The 17,977-nt window shown below is 41.2% G+C and overlaps 1 protein-coding gene across 2 annotated transcripts in view; it reads right to left on the reverse strand.

Moving 5' to 3' along the window:
* Positions 1-17,977, reverse strand: part of WDR25 (WD repeat domain 25) — a 148,014-nt gene that overhangs the window by 64,365 nt on the left and 65,672 nt on the right. For both annotated transcript variants that reach the window (XM_054969965.1, XM_054969966.1), the window contains exon 3: positions 13,813-13,960. In XM_054969965.1, the coding sequence (XP_054825940.1) occupies positions 13,813-13,960 (148 nt within the window). The remainder of the gene's footprint in view (positions 1-13,812; positions 13,961-17,977) is intronic.

Raw genomic sequence — 17,977 nt, forward strand, 5'->3', positions numbered from 1 at the left:
GAACAGAAAAAAGGGAACTTCCTTGATTAAACAAAAGTAGAATTTATATATATGAACATAAGCATGATGGTTACAGAGTTTTGATATGCATATTGGTTTCAGAATACTTCTTAAACTAGGTGGTTATCTCTTCTTAAAGATATATTCACAGACTCAGTCACATAGAGTACTTTCCCACACAGGTCTTCAGTAGAGAATAAACTCTTTTCATCCACATAGACACAGATTCGCTCAGGCCTTTCCACACAGCTTGCCTGACCTGGATGGATCTCTATCTCAGATATACGCAAACTGACCCAGGCGCGTACACAGTTTGTCTGACTTAGACAAAATTAGGCTTAGGCTTCCACACAGTTTGCCTGATTCAGCAATACTTTCTCTGAGACACCCAAAAAGTGACTCAGGCTCACACACCATTTGCTTTTCTCAGAGATACACACAGACTATGAGTGATTCCACACACATTGGATAATGCACTTCCAATCCTCTTTATAGATCATTTGGAATGGATTTTTTTTGTGTGCGGAACAAAAAATCCACCTCAAACGATTGATAATGTGCATTGAAAGTGCATTATCCAATGTGTGCGGAATCAGCCACTTTCTCTCAGGTTCCACACAGTTTCACTAAACTTGCCAGAATGAATACTTTCTCTCCGAAACACACGGACTCTCTCAGGCTCCACACAGTTTGCCTAACTCACCTAGAGTAATCTAAGATATACAGAGAGTGACTGAAAAACTTTCCCTCAGCACCGACTAAAAACTGCAGTTCGCTCTGTCCCCTACGGTACAGCTACAGCCCAATCAGATTACTCTCCATTCACCCATCCATCACCCCTTCTTTCCTCAGAGGGCTACCTTTAAACTCACAGCAACATACCTTACAAACCCCAATTAGCAAGCAGAGATAAAGTCCAAACTATTTAGATGCAAAATATTACAAGTAGGATACTTGTTCTCAAATGCAAGGACTTTAAAGACAAGTCTGAAGATTGTTCAAGAGAGTTTTGGAAAGGAAAGCTCTTACAAGCATCTGTAAAACTCCTCTAGATCCTTGGAATTACACTCCAGGCAAGAATTAATACTTGTTATGTATATTTCATTTGCTGCTATATAAAGGCAAGGAATGCCTACCCAATTCTTTGGAGCTGAACAGGCTATTTAAAAAATCCTAAATGAATGAATAAAAAGAAGCACAAGCATACGCATTGGTATGAAAACCCATAATTTCTGAACCTGGAAATTCTTAAGGGTTATTATGTCAGAGTTCATTACTTACTAGTTTTAAAAGGATTCTTCTAGTGAGCAACAAAGGCAGACTCATGGTGGGAGTTTCAAAATCTAAGCAATGTTTAAGCTAAAAATTAAGTCTGATTCTGTTGACTTTACTGACACGTGTTTTTTTCTTTATATTAGGAATTTTCAGATAGATGTTTCCTGAGCACTCTTGAAAAATCCTAACCTTGCAGCCCAATCTCAAGCCAACACACAGATACAAGGCTTGCAATTTGCCTGCCTATAATTTCTGGAGCAGGAGAAAACATGGAAGGAGGGAACAGCTTAGATAGTGATACTCTAGGAATTTCCCTAAACTCTATGATAAAGACCATGGAAATTGTAGGGACACTACCTGAAAGTGACATCACATTGTCTGACCCTCCACCCAGAAGTGACATCACACCCTCCATGATGCTCTAAGAATGTATCCAGTCTCGATGGTCTTTATCATAGAGATTAGGGAAACTCCTGGATCATCATGGGGAGAAGTAATATTACATCCCCCGAAACTCCATCTTCCCTAGGAACTGTCCCTCAAATCTCCCAGCATTTGCGCACACTAGGCTGACGACCCTAGGTGAAATATAGCAACAAATTTCAAAGAAAGGTGATATTACGGAAAACTTGGCAGCAAGTAAACCAAGGCTAGGATCCCTGTTTCAAGTAACATATTTCAACAACAAAAAAGTACAGGGAATGTGAGATTAGAACCAGGGATGTAGAGCCAACAGGAACTTTGGAGACAGCAGCTAGGCTCCAACTGGGGAACTACTCAAGGTGCTGTTTATTTATTTTAAACCTTTATATCCTGCCTTCCCGGATATTTATTTAAAACCTTTCTATCCACCCAAACAGGGTCCCCAAGAAAGCAAACGTTAAAACATTTAAAACATTAAAATAGCATTTAAAATCACATACACACAAACACATTTAAACAATAAAAACATATTTAAACAATACAAATATATTTAAACAATAAAAACATATAAACACACAAACACGCATAACAACCAAGGTAACCAGATGCCCCTATTAAAAAACGGGGGAGAGGGGAAAGAGCAAACTCTTTGCTGTAGGGCACAGGCCAAATGGGCACATGTATGCCTATCTCTCCAGGTGATTGCATCATTACTGGCATCGTCTGGAAACAATGGGTTGCACCAGGGGCTGGTTCTTTAAAAACAAGTAATCCCCCATCCCCAGCAGGGGGCTGGCAACCCGTATAACAACACAACCAGTGAGGAGGGCCAATAATAGTTTAGACCTTTGAACGGGCTTCAGGCTTGGCAGGGCTCAGAGACCTCTTGTACAGCCATACACTAACAGACCTTCAAATTCATAATTGTGCATAAGCACCAGAAATATGGCCTTTATTCCTTGCCTGGTCATTTAGAATATGATTCCTGAAATGTATCTCCCTGGGACTCTGAGCCTCAACCAATCTAAACTGGTTCCAGTGCCAATCCACTTCCATGCCCTTGACAAACAGAAGATTACATGAAAGAGACCTCATTTCTTCACTTTCTTAGCAAAAGTTACTTAGGCTTTCAGCACAGAGGTCTCGGCCCTCATTTATTTGGTAGCAGCTCCATGAGATGTATCCACAATACGCATTATTAAAACTGTTTAGTTTTTTAAATGAACCTGATGTTCTAGCTGTTGATGTATAGCTTTTTCCACATGAAGAGCACTGGAGAAATTACCATCCGATTTCTTCACATTCTTTACTCAGTAAATATCCCTCTCCTTCCCGAAGTGTTTTATATTTATATTTATATTTATAAGGTGTGCCAATAGCTAGTATATTTTATACTAGCTATTGATGGATATCCAGGAAGAGACACCCGACCCCTGGACTTATCTGGAGGCAAGGCAGGCCTTGCAAGTGGTGGAGGTGAAGTGAGCTCCCACGTGTTCTGAAGCACCCCCGCGTGTGCCTGCAATGACATGATTCCTGGCACAACACGGAAGTAATGAGTTGCACCAGGGACCAATTGAGTGAAAATTGCTCCTCTGTTTAGTGTTTGGGGATGATTTTCATTCAATCGGGCCCCCAGCATGACCCATGATTTCCGCATCATGCCAGGAATGACACCATCCCCGGCGCAATGTGGAGTGCTCCAGAGCAAGTCCACACTTTGCGTGCATGCAAGGTAAGTGCCCCCCACGCAACTCCCCCCCCCGCACCCTCCATCCCTTGGTTTGCTCTCCCAGGGACCTGGCAAACCTAGGAGCAGCTTAGAGCCCAACACTGGCAGGCAGTAATTAGTGTAGCTCATTGGATCAGCCACAATGAGGCAGTTGTGGGCTGTGGAGCCCCTGTGGAAAGGGACACAGCAGAGTGGTTCAATGCCACAGCAGCCTCTTTGGGTGTCAGCTGGCCAGCAGGCTCAGATCAGGGCAGATGGGCAGGAATAGCAGGTCACCCTCTCACCCCACCCTTCTTAAAGACTTGCAGGGCTAGGCTTAGAATTCCTGAGCCAACCCCCTTACAGCCCCTCCCTTACAAGGAGGGCTAAGAGGAGGATGTGCCAGAGTCCTCTCTGACAGCTTTAGGGAGAGGACACAGGCTAGAGAGAGAGGGATATACATGAGCAGGGCTTTTTTTCTGGGAAGAGAGGTTGTGGAACTCAGCGGGTTGCCAGCACAGGGGGCAACTCCTGGCAGGAGGTGGTGCCCCCGGTACCACATGCATCCGTGCAAAGTGTGCACATGCTTCCAGGACCGCACAATAGCATCACTTTGGGTCAAAAGGAACAAGGGGGGAGTTTTTGAAAGTTTAAATCACCCTCAGTGAAAATGGTCACATGGCCGGTGGCCCCGCCCCCTGATCTCCAGACAGAGGGGAGTTGAGATTGCCCTCTGCACCGAGCAGCGCGGAGGGCAATCTCAACTCCCCTCTGGCTGGAGATCAGGGGGTGGGGCCACCGGCCACGTGACCATTTTCAAGTGGTGTCAGAACTCCGTTCCACCGCGTTCCAGCTAAAAAAAAGCCCTGTGCGTGAGCTAAGAAAACCTCCTCTCCAATGCTAAGCAAATGTAGTGCTCCAATAAAAGTGACACCAGAGGGAGATTCAGCCCAGCAATCTGACCCCAAGTAGGCAGCCCCTGATAATGGACGTCTCCTCCATGAATCTCTCTAATTCCCCTTTAAAGCCAACTGTGCTCATGGCCGTAAGTACAACCACTGGCAGCGAATCCCGCAATTTCATTACTCACAGAGTAAAAGAAGTATTTCCTTTGATTATCACTGTCTCCCTTTCAACATCTCAAGAGTTACTACCCCAGAGGTTTTTGAAATGGATTCTTAGACATTTTAATGTATTTGTTTGGGTATTTATAAGCCACATTCTCTGTTGTCAGATGACCTGAAGCTGCAAACAAATTAAAATCAGGAGAAGGGGGGGGAGGGGGGAGAGAAAATGAAGCCGAATAATTCAGCAAGCTCTAAGTAACCCTACATTTCTCTCTTAAAACTAGATACAGCTTATTAAACTCCATATTTATGATGGAGATGCATTTAAATGATATTTAATTCATGAACTCTAATGTAAATGTAATGTTGGGCAATCTCCAGTACACCAAATAAAATGCTTCAAATCATCCCAGAGTGGCATTTCCGTTGGAATAATAGGACCGAACTGGCGCCTGTGGCATCCAAATAACCATGATTTTTGCTAGCAATCTGCAGGTGCAGTAGCATTGTTTTATTTGTGATGTTCTGGCAGTTTAATTAAAATGTTTACTGTTATGCAAATGATACAATATATAAATATAATTGTAAAAGCCACATTCACATGCCAGATTTTGCTGAGCTTTAGAAACTAACAGCAGTTACAACACGCTGTAAAAATGAATACTTTTTAAAACTGACATGCTGGGAAAGGCCTAGGCTTTTGTGCAAAGAATAACTCAGAAACTTTGTCATATTTAAGTTATCTTTAAGTCAACTCAGAAACTTTAAGTCATCTTTATGGGAAATAATCTGTTTTCAGATTTGAATTGAAATGCTTTCAAGTATTTTGTGGGTGTTCTTTATTTACAACATTTCTGTGCTGCCTCTCCAGAGAACCTGCTCAAAGCAGCTTACAAAGAAAAACATTCCTTAATTTAAAAGCCTGCGTAAAAGCAATGTTTTGTCTGGTGCATAAAAGAGAGTAGGTGTGACATCAGCCTCAAGGACAAAGGGTGTAAAAACAAGGTACCACTGCTGAAAAAGTCCCGCCTCTGGTTGCTCCAGTCTCACCTGTGAAGGTGGGATGAGGGCAGCTAGGGTTGCTGGTTGAGAAATTCCTAGAGATTTGGGGTAGAGCGGTGGGGGGTATAATGCCATAGAGTGCACCATTCAAAGCTGCCATTTCCTCCAGAGGAACTGATTTCTGTAGTATTGAGATCAGCTGTAATTCTGGGAGAACTCCAGGACCCTCCGGGAGGTTGACAACCCTAGGAGTGGCACACACACACACACACACACACACACACAAAGGCAAGGTTTGTAAGGAAGAACTTGTGGTGGGCTGAACAGTGTGGGAGGAGGCTTCCCTTTAAGATCCTAGCACCAAGCCACTTGTGGTGGAAAGTGCTGTCAAGTCACAGCTGACTCATTATGACCCCCATAAGGTTTTCAATGCATGAAACGAACAGAGGTGGTTTGCCACTGCCTGCCTCTGCATAGTAACCGTGTCCTTCCTTGGTGATCCCCCATCCTGGTACTAACCAGGGTCTTCTGAGATATGATGAGATTGAGCTAACCTGTGCCATCCAAGTCAAGACCCAAGCCATTCAGATGCACAAAGTATAGAACTTGCTGCACGTTGGGAAGTTAGGGATATCACTTGTTTCCCTGCTTCATAGAGTGAATGTGGCTTTGTAGTAAGAGTGTGAGTTAAGAGTTAGAAGCTCCCAGTTCAAATCCTGTTTCAGTTATTGCTAGAGCTCCCAGCTCCACTTTGGGAAATTCCTGGAGATTCGGCGGGTGGAGCCTAGAGAGAGTGGAGTTTGGGAAAGGGCATGACCTCAGCAAGGTTTTAACGCCATACAGTCCATCCTCTGAAGCAGCCATTTTCTCCAGGGGAACTGATCTCTTTGGCCTGGAAACCAGTTGTTATTCCAGGAGATCTCTAGCCACCCCCTGGAGGTTGGAAACCTAGCGAGCTGCACCTTCCTGCTCTAGCTACATCAGCATGATCTTTCCTAAAAGAACAACAATATGTGTAAGCGGCATGGCATTGGCTACTTTCAATTGGCCCCGGAGCTTGTCACATGTCCACAGCAGCACTGGAAGGAATTATACTGCAGCGTCTCCTAGACACTGCAACAAAGGGGAGTCATGGATGGTAGCCATAAAGGGCAAGAAACCCTTTGGAATTTGCTTTTAAACAGTCAGAGAATGCAATCTACAGGCCTTATGTTGTGCAAGCATGATTGCAGGAACCATTCTTCCAAGCTTGCAAGGAGAATTAAAAGAGAAAAAGTTTTCTTGCAGAGGTACAGTTGGGGAGGCATCTAAGTGAAGTTAATCAATGGTAAAATAATCCCTACACTAATGAAGAGCAATGGAAAGCAGCGAGTGGATGGTTCAGTGCAATAATGTAGTTCTAATCTGTACAGCTGGCTTCATGTTTTTTAAGTAAGAATGCGACCCTATTTGGATTCCAGTAACAAGCTATTTTTTTCCCCTGAACGGGTTACTGATGCATTCGCTTGAAATACAAGGCAGCGGGGAGAAAAAATGAACAACAACAAAAGCAGGATGTGTGTTATTTATTCTATCCTGCTTTTCTATTAAAAAGCACACCTAGAGGTGTATAAATAATATTGGAAAACCCATAAAATATCTCCAAAAGAGTATAAAACAGCAATCTACTATAAAAGTCAAGCCACAGCCAAAATTTAATGCTTGTACACTAGACTATTTAAATACAAATATTTTAACCTATTGAAAACAGGCGACCAGCCTCTTTGTACAGGACCTTCCCACCTGTCGTTTTCACCGAAAAAGGGGGACTTGTCCTGAACCCCCGAAGCAGAACCCACCCTTCATTTCAGGGCTCAGGAAGGTGGCATTTCCACAGATAAGCTGGGACAAATCCTTCTCATCTCTTGTTTTTTTCTCCCTAAGCATTCTGACATCACAATAAACCATAGTTTGTCGTACAAACCTACTTTAGTCTAGCTGATGTATATAGGGGACCATAGTTCGTTCAGAAATCACAGATAGTCTCCTGAACGCCTCCTGTCCCACCGCAAAGCAGAATCTCCGGATGCTATCCTGAAACCCCTAGAATTGCCAGGCAGCTGGCCACACTTCCCTACATATACAGCCCAATCTATACAACCCGATCTATACTTCCCTACATGCCTCACTATCTGTTGGTCTGCTGCAATATCTGAAAGGAAGATTTCCCTGAATATAAGATGCCCCCTGTAAAAAAAATGGTTACACTTAAAAAGTTTTTTTAATTACTGTACACACCCATAACTTGTATATAAATTTAAGATAACCTCCCTATTTTTCTTGACAGCAGTCCTAAAGGGGGAAAATCCTAATCTCTCTATCAGGTAAACCCAGGGGAATGGGGTAAGGAGAAGTATATGGTTATAACAATAACAACATTTGATTTATATACCACCCTTCAGGACAACTTAACGCCCATTCAGAGCAGTTTACAAAGTGTGTTATTATCCCCACAACAATCACCTTGTGAGGTGGGTGGGGCTGAGAGAGCTCTGGAAGAGCTGTGACTGACCCAAAGTCACCCAGCTGGCTTCAAGCAGAGGAGTGGGGAATCAAGCCTGCTTCTCCAGATTACAGTCCTGCTGCTCTTAACCACTACACCAAACTGGCCAAGCCTCCTCTTCCTCTTCACTCTCAGCTACACATTATTCCTCCTCTTTTCTGTCCAGCTGTTTTACTGAATTCCTGAAGTTTGAAGCAAAATACAACTTTTACAGGCCTCCTTCCCTTGCCCTTCCAACTTATTTTATCTCTAAAAGTTAAAAAAAAAAATTAAAAGACTTGGGAAGAAACAAATAGTCGGGGTCAGATCTCTCACACTCAGGGCTTTTTTTCTGGGAAAAGAGGTGGTGGAACTCAGTGGGTTGCCCTCGGAGAAAATGGTCACATGGCTGGTGGCCCCGCCCCCTGATCTCCAGACAGAGGGGAGTTTAGATTGCCCTCCGCACCGCTCAGCGTTCCTGCTGAAAAAAAGCCCTGCTCACACTCTTCTTGGATATAATGGACTGGGAATAAACGGGAGCTCTCTTAATGGGGAGGAAAGTATGGAAGTAGGTGGGCTGTGAACAGCTTTTGACTGTAACAGTGTTTTGTATGGAACAACTTCTGCTGTTGGTAAATTAAATACAATCCTGGGATTAAGCAAGATCTTCTGTCCTTCTGCCTTTTAAATTTTCCTTCTAGAGAGGTCGAAGTCTATGAAGCACAGTCCTGTTTAGTAAGTCATCAGTAGGGAGAGAGGAGAATGAAGAGGTGGTAGACAGAGATGGAGTCCTGCGAAAGCTCCATTTATAACTGAATACAGCTAAAGCAGCCAAGTTATGGTTGGTCTATGCTTCCTTTTCTGTATGCAGCAGGATGAAAGGGACAGAGCTACTGAATAGCAATTGCTGTATCACAATGATGCTCAGTTAGCACAAACCACAATTAATAAACCATACACAAATCATAGTTTACAATCCCAATTTAGCATCCACCACAAGGTTGTTGGACACTCAGGTATCAGACTGGGTTTTATTTAAATTGTGGTGTTTTTTTTCCATGGTATCTGAGTGCAGGCTCCCTGTCTTAAAAATGAAATGAAGAAGATGCCAATGGTATGAACCAATGACATAACCCACCAGTTGAAAACCAGTGATCTAGAATTTCGATCATCTTTTAGGTATTTCCCCTTATCATTGGGGGTCTCTGTATCAGGCATCTGACGAAGAGAACTTGATTCTCGAAAGCTTATGCTACAATAAAATTGGTTAGTCTTAAAGGTGCTACTGGACTCTTTTTGATTTTGCTACCACAGACTAACACGGCTAACTCCTCTGCATTGGGGGAAATAAACTATGGTTTGGGATTTTATCTGACCCCTTTCTGAACCCACCTCAAAAACGCTATTTTCTGCATATACAAATTTAAGCCATGAGAGTGGCCCTGCAGTTCTGTTTCAGGTCTACCAGGAATACAGCGTTCCTGTGTCAAGTCCCCAATGTAAGATCTCTGTCCTACAGTGTATTTCCTCCTGTTTAACAGCTCCATACCATGCTACTAGTGGGGAAGTTCCCAATTTGATACTACAAAACAAGGTAAGCTATTCTATGTTTTCGCACCTTTCTCTCACCAGGTCCACCAGCCGGTCCTTTGCCATCCTGGCACGACATCTCCTCCCCTTTTCAGGGGCTCTCTTGGGCCTCAAAAATAGGGGTGGTCGGGGCCTGGTTACCTCACTGACCCATTCCAACTCTGGTTGCTGACGGTTGCTCAGTTAACCAACAAGTTTTCCAGGATAATTTTTCAAGCATCAAAACACGCTTTGTCAGATACTCTTGAAAATTTATACCCTGGGAATCTTGTTGGTCTTTAAGCTGCTACTGAACTCAAATCTGATGCCCACCCGACACTACATTCTAACCTACATGCAAATTGCAGGGAACTAATTGCAACAACTAATTGGATCCCAATATAATTTGATGAATAGTGATGAACAGGATCCTACAAATGGCACAGACCACACAGTTTCACTGCATTTTCACAACTGATACATAACCTGCCATGTGGACGGGCAATGGTGTGGTTATGCCCTTCAATCTATCTGTTAATTGGTATAAGAAATTTTAGGCTGCTGTATATATGTAAAATGCAGTATGTTTTATTTATACAATATGCTTGTAGTTAAATGCACATCTATGTAACAACCCACAGACTTTAAGCATAAAAACAGCATTAATGTGCATTGCTCTAGTGATGACAGAAGCTACAGGGTATACCACTCACTGCTGTGAAGCTCTGGGAAATTCAGCCCATTAACTTCAGTTAGGAACCAGTTTCAACAAAGAAAAAATAAATATCACTGAAATGTGGATGTGAAAAAGAAGAATGACCTGGAGATATAATGAAGAAACAGTTTATCTGAAAAGAATGTTTCAGTACATTAATTCCCTTCCCCGCCCCAACTGCAAGCAAAACAGATTTGGAAAACTCACACACAGTAAGAGCAAAATCTTGACTAATTGAGAAATGTTACTATTCCAAGGTAAAATTTAATGGATTTCACATTCTCAACACGGAGCAATCCCTGACAGCCATTTCTGATTTTTTTTTTAATCACATGCCATGACAAACGTGAAGAAATTGATTACTGCAACTCCAACAGACACCTCTCTAAGTATTTCTATTAAAAAAGCACAATTTTTGCTAGGTTTTGAAAGAACTTGGATCACATTCCACTTGATTCTCTTACTCTGCTTTTTGCCTCAGATACCTCAACACAACACCACAGGACAGAGATTTAATTGAGACCCATAAATAATGGCTTTGCTTATTTGTGGGCCCCTATACTGGTTGCTACTAAACTTTCCATTCCCCAAAGACCTTTGGCACATGCAAGGGGCATGAAAGAGAAGCAGGGATCCTCTCATTTGTAATGAGGTGTGGAAAAAATAAGATTCAGTGTGAGATACTCATATATTCTCCAAACACTATTGTGGCAGCTCAAGGGGAGAGTCTGTATGACCTCTGAGCTCTACTGTTCGTCAAACAGGAATGGATGTATTTTAAGGAACTGGTATATTTTAGGATCCACACACCATGGATTACAAAAGCAAAGGATTTCCTAGAAAGGAATGATCATCCCTTTCTGCCACCAATGTGTCTGTACAGCGTAGGCCAGAAGAGTTGTTCTCTTACCTTGTGCCTTGCCCATGATCCGTATGCGTGCTCCCTGTGCTTCCATTATGGAGTCACTTCTAGGAAGTGACATCATCACACCAGCTATGGGTGCATACCCACACTTCATACAGGGCTAATTATCACCTGTATGGGACCAAAATTGGCCCCAGCAAGGTGCAGGAGCATGCCCATGGTCTGCACGATGACATCATTTCAGGAAGTGACATCGTCACACACCCCGGGAGCATGCACACCCACTCAAAACCTGTATATTTTTCAGAATCATTGAAAGTTTTTCTGTAAGAGCTCTTTTTGACAGCTGGGTGGTATCGTTTAGCATTTGGCCACCTGAGAAAGGGCCTTTTCAGTTGTTGCACCCTAATTATAGAATACTCTCTCCAGAGAGATTTATCTGATCCCTGTGAAGACTTCTCTTTTTCATTTGGTGCTCCCTCACTGACCCTCCTTTCAGTTTTATGCACTTTGTTTTAATTGTCTGTTTTAATTATTGTTTTAATCATTTTTATACGTATATGTATTTTTAAACACTTGCTTTTTATTTTTTTAACTCCATTTCTAATCCTGTATTATCTGATGAAGGGAGCTTTGACTCTCAAAATTTTACACTCTGGAAATCTTGTTGGTCTTTACTGCAATACCATACAGAAATGGAGCAAGTCAAAACTTGTATGATAAAATAGATGCAAATTTTTGGGGAAACTATTCTGATGGACTTAGGGGAAAACTTATGGACTAAGGACATAACATTTACAGGCCGCCAGTTATTGAGAGAAAACTGGCATAAAATGTTCTTTAGATGGTACAGATATTGCAAGGATTAGTAAGGGTTACAGTGGACTTTGTTGGAAATGTCAGAATATGGATGCAACATTTTACCATAGGTGGTGGACTTGTAAGGAATCACGAAAATACTGGATAAAAATACATGAAGAGATGCAGAAGATCCTTAAGCTCAGATCTGAATTAAATCCAAAAAGTATGCTCTTAAATATTTTACCAACTAATGTAAGAAAAGAACAAGATCTCTTCCTTTATATATATGGTGACGGTAGCGAGAGTACTATTTGCAGGAAAATGGAAAGCCGATGCTTGTCCTGGTCTCCCAGAGTGGAGAGATAAGATTCACTAATATGCCTCAATGGCCAAATTGACTACCTACTTATATAATATACCGATAACTGAGTTCTAGAAAAAATGGATCTCTTTGATTACTTAGGCAAAACTAATTGATATAGAATCTTAGAGGGAAGGAGAGAAAAGGAAAAATGTTATGTATCTAGGCTTAGGGAAGTCAAATATGCAATGTTTTGTTTATCAAGTCAAAGAAGCTTAAATGTATTGCTTGTTTTACTCCCAAAACTATTATAACTGTACGGTTTATATACTTATTGTTTATAAAAGACTGTATAAGTTTCAATTTAATGTCTAATTTAGAATTTGAATAGCCCTTATACTATGCACTTACTTTACTATATTTTCTTTTCTTTTAAATAAAATTCTTTTTAAAAAATCATTTCAGGAAGTGACGTCGTCACACACCCCGGGAGCGCGCGCACCCACCCAAAACCTGTATATTTTTCAGAATCATTGAAAGTTTTTCTGTAAGAGCTCTTTTTGACAGCTGGGTGGTATCGTTTAGCATCTGGCCACCTGAGAAAGGGCCTTTTTGGTTGTTGCACCCAAATTATAGAATACCCTCTCCAGAGAGATCTGTATGACCCCTTCCACCACTACACGAAGACTTCTTTTTTTCATCCTATATTATCTGATGAAGGGAGCTCTGACTCTCAAAAGCTTACACCCTGGAAATCTTGTTGGTCTTTAAGCTGCTACCAGACTCGAATCTCACCAGGTCTGAGAATGTAGGTGATAACCTCATTGAGCATCTCAAGAAGTTCTGTATCTTGATCATGACACTGATTGAGAATATCCATGCAAAAGCATTTCCGTTTAAAGCTCAAAGAAGATTATGCCCGGCACAATTAAATGCCTCCATGTCAGCCCTTAATCATACTGCTTGGAAACAAGCACTACTGCTTTCAGTGGAACTTAATGGTCAGGTCAAATGTACTTAACATTTATTCAGCCTGAGGGCTAGTTTACTCAGCCAATGACCCCAATAGGAAAGCTTCCAACACAAACTGGAGGCTGATAGCTGTGCTGGAATTACATGAAGGGGCTGATTCTATGAACCATCAGTTCCATGCCAAGGCTGTAAGTAGCAGTGCTTCAATTCTCAAGTGGGGGGCAGGCATGGTTGAAGTTACTCCCACATTAAAACCTTCAAGAAGAGGCTGGATGAATACTTGTCAGAGATGCTTTAGGCTGATCCTGCACTGGGCAGGGGGTTGGACTAGATGGTCTGTATGGCCCCTTCCAACTCTATGATTCTACTCCCAGAAAGCTAGGTTGCTACCAAGAAAGGCTGTAGCCTATCTGACACAACAGCTTTTAAGACAAAATGTTAGCCTTTCCCATTGCTATCTTTATACAACACAGAATAAGGGAGGTCATAGACCTAAGTCAAATTTTCCAATTATTATCAAAATTCCCCACTCTCTCCATTCCTCCTCCTTCCTACATCAAACAATCATACGTAACAGCAATGATATTTACCTGACTCAATGTCTGTTAAGTAAAGCATCGAATCGAAGCCCCCACTGAGGATGCTGCTTCCACAAGGGGCCCACTGGGCATCTCGAACGGCACAGGTGTGGCAAGAGTACGTCTTTAAGCAACAGCCTCTGTCCACAGCATCCCAAACCTTAAAAGGAAACATGATGACATTTTAAAAATATAAATTAATCTGAACAATGTAGGATCAGCAGGGATCAGAAGAGATCTCTGAAGGACCCCTTTAAATGTCTTTTCGGAATCAAATTAAGAAGCAAGTAATTTACAGGTAATAGTCTTAGGACTGTAGACTGGAATCAAACTACATGTTACGTTTTCTAACAGGTCTGTATTCTGTGCATGTGCAGCTCCAAAATGGGGCAAATCTCCGCCCATCAGGCCATTTTGGCTTTGAGAAATGGCATGGGGGAGGCAAGAGCCTCTCTTTCCCTCGCACTGCAGTCCCAAGCCGAATCAGCCCCCTGTGGACTTTGGAAATGCCATTCCCCAACAGCTGCTATGTGGCTGTGGGAAAAGAGGGTCAAGTCTGAGGTCCCATCCCCTAAAAAGTTGTCCCAAATCTCATCATTGGTCTCGCCCCAATGCTGGAAGGGATGTGGTGAGGAAGGTAATTTCTCTCACTGATGGTGGAATTGCCAATTCTTAGAGGAATTTTGGACTAAAGTTCTTAAAGAAATCCAAATAATGACGGGCTATTCCATTCCATTGTCACCAGAAATCATTTTCCTTGATCAATGGGAAACAAACCCGGTCCACATTCCTTTGATACGTAGGGACCTTATAGCAACCCTATTGGTTACTGCAAAGAGTGCCATTGCAACCTTATGGAAGTCTAAGCAAGTCCCGACAACTGAAAATGGGCTCACAAAAATTTGGGATCATTTTATCTCTGAAAAATTGGCTGATAAGATTTATCAGGCAGAGCATTTTTCATATAGTACAAATTTTGTGGAGAAGTGGTTTCCATTTTTTGAGTATCTAGAAAGTAACAGTTCTCATCCAGGTCTAAAGATCTTTCAGGTTTTAGAATATGTTTAAAATATTTGTAAACTTCTGTATTTCAACACTTTGCAAACTTTTTCATAGTTATGTACTAGTTATCAACTCTCTCAGAAATTTTGTAATTATGAAAGTCTGAGAGTTTGAAATTTTTGGAATGTTGTAATTTTGAAACTGGGAATTTTAAAAGTTTGGAATTTTGTAATTTGTTAGTTGTTAGTTATATTTTACATTGTACAAATTCTATATAATCATTGTATGGAGAATAAGTATTATCAATAAAAATTATTTTTTAAAAAAGTCTGAGTTCCCAGACTTAACTTATTAGAAAATATAGCTTGGCCCTGAAATGTTACTGTTCTGTAAAACCTGGGACTGGAAAGAAAGCCCTAGCTGTAAATCTGAGGCAGCAAAGGGAAACGTGTATTTATCTATTAACTTTATTTATAGCCCTCCTTTCTCACTGAGACTCCAGGCAGACTGCATGATATAAAACCATGTAATCGGACAATATTAAACACACAATAAACAATGTAATGGGACTAGGATTACAACGTTAGAAAAACAATGCAAAAAGAAAAAGGTATGTTTGATACATCATAAAGAATGCAGAAAATGGAATTACAAAAGTAGAAGGCAATACAGTAAGAGAAGGATAAAACATAAAATAAAACTTGGAACAGACTGCAATCTTCTTCCTTTTATAAAGGATCCTCCTGAACCATTCCATTATTCCTTTATGGAAGGAAAACTGGTCGCTAGGTAACACATAGATACGTTCCCTGTGCCCCACCTCTGTCAGAAGTGACAATGAAGCCTCTACTATCTGCAACTGCTGAACCATCTTATTAAAGGTAGTCAGATGGAAACCACATTGCAACAGAGAATACACACCTCACCAGCCTAAACTGGCCAAAGGCATCCCTGGTCACTGCCACCACCCAAGAATCCAAAAGCAAACCAAAATCCAGAAGAACTTCCCAAAGTGTTGCCCAGTGGAATAACCTAGCCCAGGAATAACCCAACCTATAGCCTTACATCTCTCCTGAACTAGGGTGGCTCACCATCATAACTGTGACTGCATTGTTACGGACTGAACCGCTGTTCCTGGATTTGCTAAAACTGAGAAGTAGGATTGTGTTTCATCTACTGTTGATATCACATTCTGGAATTATTTCTCCTGGTGGTCACACACAGAATTTTAAAAGCTTCGTGGACAAGACTGAATGTTGTAGGGTGCACAGTGGGTAAAACAGCAGCATTATCCAGTGCTACTCCCTGCCACCATCTCATCATGAGTGGTAAGAAAAGAACCACAGCCAAGCATTGTCCCCCTGAACCCCATCAATCTCAGGTAGCCCAAAAGGAGTCAGTCATCAATCAAATATATCACAAATTGCTGAGAAATGCAAATGAACGAGTACAGAGTTGCATTCCCTGCATCTAGCTCCAGACACAAATTATCATCTGGGGCAACCATGTTTGCCTTTGCCCTGAATCGTGACTGGTATGGCTCCAGAAAACCCATCTCATCCAAGGAGGCATTCCACCACTGCCTGTTTGATCACCTTTCTCAAGAAAAGGAAATCTAGGATCAGGCCCTAATTATTCAGTAAAGCCAGATCCATGGATGGCTTCTCCTGAAGTGGACAAATTACTACCCCCTTCAACATCTCAGGTAGCTGTACCCTCCTTTAAAGATTTACCGTAGCTGCATATTTAATGCCAAACACATTTTTTCTAGCCAGGGCATCTAACCAGGAGGTAATATCTCCAAGAATCTTGTACAATATCCATCCATTATAACTGGGCAACTAGATACTTTGGACACGTCACTCAGACCTGCACTAAAGAGTCGATTTAAAGTAACAGGGCAGAACCTTGCATTCTAAAGTCACACTCTTTTTCCAAGTATAAAGATATTAAAAGCAATAAATTAATCTATGGCAGCCACAATTTCCTGAAAATACTGGAACCGATCATGAAAGATTTCGGTTGCCACATTTATCATCTCCGTCTTATTCATATCCAATCCTACTACTTACATAAATCCCCTAATCTTTTTTTAAAATTTCATTTCATTTAAAAACGCAATCGGATTTATTGCATGTTACCTTCACCATTGGGGAATGTGGAATTCTAATATATATTAATGCTGCTGTTGATACATAGATTTTTTTAATTAATACGTTTACCTCTACCAAGGTGTTTTGATTTTCATAGTCAAGCCCTAATTCTTGGAAACTGTACTTTCACCTACAAATTTAATCAGGAAAAAGAAATATTAAACTTTCCTTTGCCAATAGCAAAATGGCTGTTACATTCAAATCACTTCTCCATTTATCACCAGTTTAAATCTGCACATAGCTTTTGCTTCAGTGGTTACCAGTGTTAAGTTGGTACTAGCCAAGATGCCTACATCTGAATTGGATGTTTTGTTCATGCGCCACGATTCTCAAAGGCATGAGAAAATGAAGGATGTCACTATGGGAGGTGTATTTCTCGAATGCCTCAGCTGTAAGGCACAGCTAGTTCATTTTTTTTTAATAATCATTTTAAGAAAAAAAGGGGAAAATAAGAACAGACTTGTGTTCCACAAAACTTTAAGAGTTAGTGGTAATTACAATTTGTAATTATGCTTTGGATTTCACGATAATTGAGATGGCTCATTAATCAAATGCAATGGCCCTCAAATACACTGTTTTCATCTCATTCTGATAACAAATTTATCTACAAAAATTATCAGAAAAGTAATATCCAGCTAGCACACTAATGGCTCTTTATGAGACATTATGTTGATTTACTTCTTCTATTAGAGCATAAATGCTAATAACCCATGGCAATAAAAAAATGCTGAAATAACATGCAAGATTACTATCTTCTACTTAGCTGTATTATAGCCTGCTACTTAGTTTTTGAGATGCATACTACAATTAGTTATTCTGGACACTTTAATCAACTTAATCTTATTACCAGAGAACTTTCAGTAAATCAGCGTTCTAATGGATATGAGTACGTGGACAAACATGACATAGAGATGGACGTATGATCTAGGGACAATCATGCAAACCTGCCCTGCCACTGGCAACCTCTATGATCCTGATCCTGATATGAACCTCTACGATCCCTGATCCAGGGATGAAAAGAT

Source organism: Eublepharis macularius, chromosome 2, assembly GCF_028583425.1.
Source record: "Eublepharis macularius isolate TG4126 chromosome 2, MPM_Emac_v1.0, whole genome shotgun sequence".
Lineage (NCBI taxonomy): Eukaryota > Metazoa > Chordata > Lepidosauria > Squamata > Eublepharidae > Eublepharis > Eublepharis macularius.